Source organism: Podarcis vaucheri (assembly GCF_965113315.1).
Source record: "Podarcis vaucheri genome assembly, chromosome: 7".
NCBI lineage: Eukaryota > Metazoa > Chordata > Lepidosauria > Squamata > Lacertidae > Podarcis > Podarcis vaucheri.
The window spans coordinates 54,239,232-54,247,144 of NC_138765.1; the positions used below are offsets into that span (position 1 = coordinate 54,239,232).

A 7,913-nucleotide genomic window follows, 5' to 3' on the forward strand; every position below is an offset into this window, starting at 1 on the left:
AGACTTTGCCAACCTGGTACCTTCCAGATGTTCTTGCTGTGCTGGCTGAGGCTGATGGGAGATGCAGGCCAAAACATCTGGAAGGCACCAGTTTGGTAAAAGCTCATCCACACCAATCAAGCGGTATAGTGACAAGTTTTGAAGTGCAGGACTTCCTCATGACAGCCCCGGTCACCAGGCCTCCAGAGATCCATATACACAAAATTCTATGCTAATTCACTGAGTAAAATCCATTGAACTCAATCATACCTGCTTTTGACTGTGTAGGTTCAACTTGTAAAATGCTTTGAGCTTTATCAAAAGATATTCTGCCAGCTGAAATTAATATTTATTATTATTATTAATTAAATTTGTATATTGCCCTTCACCCAAAGATCCCAGGGCATTTCACAACAGAAAAATACAAAATAAGAATATAAAATACATTTTGCTTTCAGTTAGAACTTTGCAAAAGAGGTGTGAGAATGAAGAAACTGCATCAATGGAAAGCAGTATATACCCCCGACTGATTAACTTCCTTATTCCTCTGCACTGATCTGTAAATCAAATTTGAAAGCCCCATAATCTTTGCCATTCACCTGCAGAGCTAGGCAGGTCTTCCGTTACCCTAGCATTTCGGCAAATGGAGTGCTAAGAAGAGACCTAAATTTGGATCAGACCAAAGGCCCATCTAGTCAAACATCCTCTTGTCACAGTGGGCGATCAGATGCCTCGAGGGAGCTCACAAGCAGGACATGAGTTCTGTAGCCCTCTCCCCAGCCACTGGCCTTCAGAGGTAGGACACAGCCATCATGGCTGGTGGCCACAGATCACCTTATGTCCCATGCGTTTGTCTGAAACCCTGCCCAACAAGCTGCTCCAGAAATATGTATCTCCCTACTCCTTGAATCCTTACAGGCTCTAAGTGACAGAGCATCTGCCTTACATTCAGAAGGTTCAGTCCTGAGCAACTTCAGGTAGGTGTCTTCCGTTGCCTGAAACTTTTGAGAGTCCCTGCTGCTACCAGTTAGACAGTGCTGAGCAAAATAACCAAGGCGCTGACTCAATGTAGGGCAGCTTTCTGTATTTCCTAATGCAACAGTAACTGATAGACATGGGCCTCCATTCTGCAACTACTACTGAGGTCCTACATTTGTGAGGAGTCATCTGTGGTGGTTAAAGAGTTGGACTAGGACCTGGGAGGCCAGGGTTCAAACCTCCACTCGGCCATGAAGTTCACTGGGGGACTTTGGCCCAGTCTCTCAGCCTAACCTGCCTCACACGGTTGTTGCGAGGTTTGAATGAGGACTGGGGGAAACTATGGACACCACTTTGAGCTCCTTGGAGAAAGTGGTGGGGTATAGATGCAACAAATAAAAACAAATTAGGGCCATGGTTTCTAAGTCTTGAGTCGTGAGCTACTTTCAAACATCTCACCCCCCACTGTGGAGTTCAGCCCCATGTAGAAGCACAAGGGTGATCATCATGAAATGAGAATGAGCTGGAGAGAGCAGGTGCGCATTGGCTCACCTACAAAAGGGTTTTCTGACTCCTTTGCTTTTGACATCACTAGGAAAGCACTTTTCCAGCTTTCAGAGCTTTGCCAGGAAAATAAACTTACTGGTTGAATTAATTTCTGCTTGGCACATGGCTGATAAAGGCACAACAGGGTGTGTGAGAGTGAGAGAAGGCAACCTTTTTATCATCCTCAGTGACCACAAAGCCAGCCAGGAAAAGCATATGGGTGTGGCGGCCAAGAGAAGAAAGCTAGAGGTCATAAAGAATACTTCCTTGGACTCCATCTTCCACAACCCTCTTTGACCAGGTTGGCCAACAGGCTAGGATGATGGAGCCACATCTAGGTAGATAAAGGATGGCATGAAAATATCCTGCTTGTGACGAGTGACCTCATGAGAAAAGAAGCCAATGCTCAGGGCCTTAGCAGCAAAGGAACACAATGAGTAGCCTTGCACCAACTCAGACCGTTGGTGCATGCAGCCCAGTATCGTCTACACTGACTGGCAGCTGTTTTCCAGGACTTCAGGCAAGCATCTCTCCTAACCGTGCCTGGAAATACTGGTGGCGGTTAAACCTGGGACCTTCTACATGCAAGGCACTAAACTACGGTCTTTCGCTCTATTCATGGTGCATCCCTGGAGCTGCCACTATCATGACAGTATGAGATCCCTCACTGACACTAAGAGAGCCCACTGTGGAACCAAGCCCTAATACTTTGCTCTGAGCTCCAAGGCTGTCTTTGCTGCCATCTTTCCCATTCACAGCCCAGTCCTATACATTTCAAAGTCCTCAGCTTGCCTAATTCTAAAGTCACACCCACCCCATACATTTAAGCATTCTGATATCACTTTAACTGCTATGGCTTTCCCCCAAGGAATCCTGGGAGCTGTAGTTTGTTAAGGATGCTGGAAACTGTAGCTCAATGAGGGTTCTCATGACAACTCTCAGCACCCTTAACTACAGTTTCCAGCATTCTTTGGGAGAAGGCATGAATGTTAAAGTGGCAGAAGACTGCTTTAAATGTATGGGGTAGATGCAGCCTGCATCAGATTGTGGTGTTCAGCATCTCAGCAGGACATGCTTCAGTTGCAGGGATGTTGATGGACTATAATTCCCATCATCTGTGGCTGTTGGCAGGTACAGATTGGAGGGGTTGGCCTGACTTGTTACCTGGGCATGATTTGGGGGGCTCCACGTGTGAGAGAAGAAGAAGAAGAAAGTGTGAGAAATCCAGCCAGGGCCACAAGGACCTTCAAGCCCCCCAGTCCCAGCTGTTTAAGGCCTTCTACCCTGAGAACAGAATTCCAGGTGCAAATTGCCTCCTTCATTGCCCCCACCTCCCAGTGCAACCAAAGAAAGCATCCTGATGGTGACTTCTCCTCCTGAGGAGGCTATGTGAGGCTCAGCTCCACAGACTTAAGACTCCTGAAAGGCTAGCAGGTGTGCTTATCAACCATGATGATTCCCTGCTATATCTTGCTGCTGCTTCTAAAGCTAGCAGGCACCTGGGCTGCTCAAGAGGGAGAATGCAATGAGGCCTGGACTCCTGTGACTAAAGGACCAGAGCAGCTGGAGTCTAGAAAAGGAAACCTGTTGGTTGTACAAGAGAGAAAAGATGCAAGGAGAGATGGCCATGCCCTGGGAAAACAAATTCCCAACTTGAAGTGGAAGGAAGAAACCCAAACACTTGAGCCAAGGCCGCCTGAGGATCTTGTAGGGGAGGACCACCAAATTAAAGAAGGTCCCTCCTGGCAGCAGGGCCCTTGCCCCAACAATGGAGGCCCTCAGCAGTGGTGCGGCAGCTGGATGGTGAAAACCAGCTTGATCTCTGTTTTGGGGCTGCTGGCCCTGGTGGGCAATGGGACCATCATCACAGTCATTGCCTCCTCTGTGTCCGGCTGGAGTCACAGCACTCGCCTGGTGCTGTTGTCCTTGGCTGCGGCCGATACCGCCCTGGCAGTGCTGGTTGTGCCCCTCAACCTCTACCGTAGCTTGGTGGTGGGGCCGATGGCAGTAGAAGGGGAGGCGTCGTCCTGCCGGGCGGTGGCCTTCATCAACTGCTGCATTTTTGGGGCTTCCCTCTACTCCTTGGCAGGTGTCTCCCTGGAGCGCTACGTGGCCATTTTCTACCCTCTGCACTATAGGCGCCTGCTGAGCCACAGGAGGGTGGTCCTCCTCATCACCGCTGCCTGGCTCCTGCCGGCCCTTCTGCTGGTGCCACTGGCCGTGCCGGGCCCAGGAGCCTTGCTCCAAGTTCGCTTCTCGGCCTCAGCCCTGCTGTGTGAGCCAGACTACGGCTCAAACACCATCTACTCCCTCTTCATAGCAGGCACCATTTTCTGCCCTGCTGCTGGGACCATCACTTTTGCCAACCTGTGTCTGTGGCGGGCAGCCCGCTCCCAGTGCCAGCGTGGGAAAGGTGGCAGGGCCCTTCCAGCGAAAGAGGCAGGGCTGAAGATGCGCTGTGTGCTGCCGTTGGACGCTGCAGCCCGCATCCTCCTGCCTGTCGTCATCGCCTTCTATGTCTGCTGGGTGCCCTGCATCGTCACCATGCTGTACAATGGTGAGTGTACAGAGAGGGGGTGGTTGCTGTTCTGGGGATCCAAAGCAAACCCAAAGCAAGAGGGGCAGGGGTGGGGGCTGGCTAGCAATTCATATGCGCCTGGATACACTTTGATATAATTACTACCAGCAGGCTCTTGCCAGACGCTGAAACAAAAAAAAACAAAAAAGATGCTGCAGTTTTGAAATCTGGGGTCCAAATCAGTGCAGTATTGAAAGGTTCGGTCTGCTATCTTGAAACAAAATGGTATCTAATTACATCCAAACATAGATGAAAACTTGCTCCTTGAGCTCTGGAACCAGCATGCAAAATTTGGATATGATATCCTAAGAGGTGCTCAGACGCATAGCAATCAGACAAACAAGTTTCCAAAATATATGGTACAAAATAATGGAAATGCAATACATCTCACAACGCATGGGGAGATTATGACCAGGATCTCAGTAAGCAACACCTGGAGAACAAACTGTTGATGGCCAATTTCAAAGGCTGATCTGCTCTCCCCTTCTCAAGGGTTTTTTAATCTTTAAATTTGACATGGACCGGTCCCAAAAGAGGACTGTCCTCTGACAGCAGTTCAAACAAAGAAACTTCCTCTGCAAAGTAGGGCCATGGGCACTCTTATTGCTGCCTGAGGCTCTCCCCACCTCCATGTACTATATGCTGTATTGGTTAAGTCTGCAGCAATTTGTACTTCATTGATTGAAAAGCCAAAGTGATTCAACAGAGAGAATGCAAGCATAATTGTTCTAAATAGGTTATCTGCAGTTTGAAAAACACTTCAGCAGCTGCAACGTCTGATTTGCTGTTCCCCATCCTGCAAAGAAACATAAAGAACTAAAAGTCTGTCTGGATGCAACAACAGAAAACATGTCCCCAAACTATGGGAGATTGTCTGTGTTGCAATTAGGACACAGTCGTTGTTGTTGTTTAATCGTTTAGTTGTGTCTGACTCTTCGTGACCCCATGGACCAGAGCACGCCAGACACAGGCGTTACATACACGTATACACCCACACCCCATTCCCTAAATACTACAGTGCATTATTCACAAAGATTTCCCACAACAATGTGGTCTAGAAGCTTGCTTAAAAACAAACAAAAAACGACTTTGACCTCATGTACCAAACATGTTTACACTTGTTTGGCATTAGGTAATTTGATCCTAGAAGGATGGATGAGGTTGGGCAAGTCTTTGCATGGAGGTCTAGAGACTGAGGTAATTAAGCACTACAGTTTCAATCAAATTTCTGACATTGCTGGGTAGATTTTCCTCTTTCCAAGCAGTAAGGCATGTGTGTCTGTGGATGGCATTTCAAGAGTAGGGGTGGGAGGGATAGAGAAACTAGTAGGAGTCAGTGCTGAGACTGTTACGCTAAGATCAATTACCTGGAAGTAGAGATGGGGGAGAAATTTGATTTGATTCAAATTTGAAGGCAAACCTACCAAATCCACACATTCTGAAACAATTTGCGAACTGAAACACTGCCTCCCTTTTGAAATTCACTAACTTTTGCAATCCGTTTCTCCATCTGAGTAACGTGTAGAAAAGTGCATATTCTAGGGTACATGGTGGAAATAGCACGCAAAAATAACACACATAACTGCTTTGCAGAAATGTGTGTATGGTATTTGACAAAATTGCAAAACAAAAATTGAGTATATTAGGAGAAAATCCCATTAAATTGCTGGTGGATTCTCATGAAGACTTTAAGAAAATAATATTAATCTGCAAACTGGTATGAAGTTCAGTGCAGAAGGGAATTTAAGATGGGTTAATTTCAGTTTTTCATTTTTCCAATTCACCCAGCCCTACTTGGGAGTAAGCTCTGTTAAATTCAGAGGGACTTAGTTCAAAATGATCATGTATCCAAACTGAGTTGGTGTCATAGAAGAAGGGCTTGCAGGCAACATGGCGGGGGCAGAGAAGGCTTATCCATGATTGGAGTGAATAGGGTACTCCCCTTCCAACCTCCGTCTGCCCTCTGCCAGCCCCCACCAGCCTGCCTTCTTACTTACCCATAACCAGTCCAGAGGGTGGTCCTGCCTGTCAGTTCTCCTCTTCCTTCTCTGTCTCAGCATTGCCCTTTACTGAACTGAGCAGAGGGACAAAACTGGAATGAGTTTGCTCTGCCTGCCTTTGACTTTGGCTCCATGTGCTCTTGGACTCCCTGTCTTATGCCTTACCTGTCCCAAGGTGCACCATCTATCAATGCTCCTTACCTGCTATATATTGCTGCAGACATCGGAGGAGGCACTTCTTAGATAGGAAGCTGCCTTATACAGAGTCAGACCATTGGATAATCTAGTATTGCTTGTGGTAGTGACTGTCTGGGATTTCACACCGTGAGTCTTTCTGTGCCCTACCTGGAGATGCCAGGGATTGAACCTGGGACCTTCTGCATGCAAGGCAAATGCTCTACTACTGAGCTACGTGGTAGAAGATCTGCTCAGTGGTGACACGCAGCAGAGCTTTAACTGAGCAGCCCACATGGCTGGGAACTTCCTTCCAGTGGATATAATACAGGAGCCTTTAAGAATCATACAAAATCTTTGGGGATTTTGGTTGCTATGAAATACATTTTTATTTCACCTGGCCTCCCCAGAAGGATAATCCAAGCCTGGTCACTGTTAATTTTGGAGCACTTTAATGTCATTTTAATAGGTTTTTTGCTTGGTTTTCTTAATATATTGCATTGTATTTATTTCTATCCTGTACATCACTCATTAGAGGTTCTTTTGAACATAAAGCTATTAAGAAATAATGTTGTGAACTGCCCTGCAATCTAGAGATGAAAGGCAGTATACAAATTTTATAAGGAAATAAAAGAAACAAAAAGAAATATTCTAAGATAAAGAATGAAATAAATGCATTGCATCCTCCTGGCTAAAACATGCCTTCCCTGTGCTGTCTCATTCCAGCTATCACCCACAAACGAGTCCATGGATGGGTTGAGATGGTGGCCTTGTGGCTCCCCATAGGCAGCGGCTTCCTCAACTGCTTTGTCTACTTCTGGACCAACAGGAGCTTCCGGCACAAGTTCCAGAAGATCGGGCATCAGCTGTGCTGGCCCTGCTATAAGGCCACAGAGGACCAACGGTGGCAGCAGCAGCAGCGGCAGCGGCAGCAGGAGCTCCCTACCGTCAGTGCGGCCGTGAGCAGCATAACCTCCCCCTAAGGCTCCTCCTGCAACATGAGTCTCCCAGCATTAGCTTTTCCAAGAAGGCCAAGCCAAACTGTAACAAACCAACGCCCATCCAGGCTCTCCTTACTTAGTCTGGTTTGAGGAAACCTTGCTGCAGCATGAAGGCCACTCCTGGTGCTCATCTGCATGTATCTTTTGGGAGAGACCTGGATGCCTAAGCAGTTGGAAGGGCAGTTCTGGAAACAGCCATGCCAGGAAGTGATTCAAGAGAGGAAACTCAGTGTCTTACTTGGCTGGGTTTCCACTTGGGGGTTATTTTTGTGACTGGCTGTGCTGAACTAGGCTCTAAGCTGAGGAGGTCAAGGAGCTGGGGACGGGTGCTGTGCCACATCACGCCCTGACGCGCCTGCTCCCACTTTTCAGAACTGCTTCGCCAAAACCCCACCCCCAAAAAAGCACCAGGCAACTGCTGGGAAGTGGTGGTAGAGCAGCCGCAGGCAAAAGTTGTACAAGGGATGTAAAAGGAAAGCAAAGGGTCACTGGAACATCAAGTTGAGCAGAGAGCTGCCTCTCCCCCCCCCCATTTATATTTCTATCTCTGTTCTCTCTTTCTATTCCTCCTCTCTTCACCATTACAAACACTGCGGCAACCATTTTGTTCCCCCAGACCCACGGAAAGGAGACTTGGTGGCGAGGAGAGAAACCCTT

At 47.6% G+C, this 7,913-nt stretch overlaps 1 protein-coding gene across 1 annotated transcript; it reads left to right on the forward strand.

The window, feature by feature from the left end:
* Positions 1-3,303: 3,303 nt before the first annotated feature.
* On the forward strand, positions 3,304-7,639 carry LOC309537663 (putative G-protein coupled receptor 21; the record flags this gene model as incomplete). Its single annotated transcript, XM_082232554.1, has 2 exons — positions 3,304-4,060; positions 6,982-7,639. The coding sequence occupies 2 exons, from the start codon at positions 3,304-3,306 to the stop codon at positions 7,236-7,238; spliced, it is 1,014 nt and encodes a 337-aa protein (XP_082088680.1). The 3' UTR covers positions 7,239-7,639.
* Between the last annotated feature and the right edge of the window lie 274 nt (positions 7,640-7,913).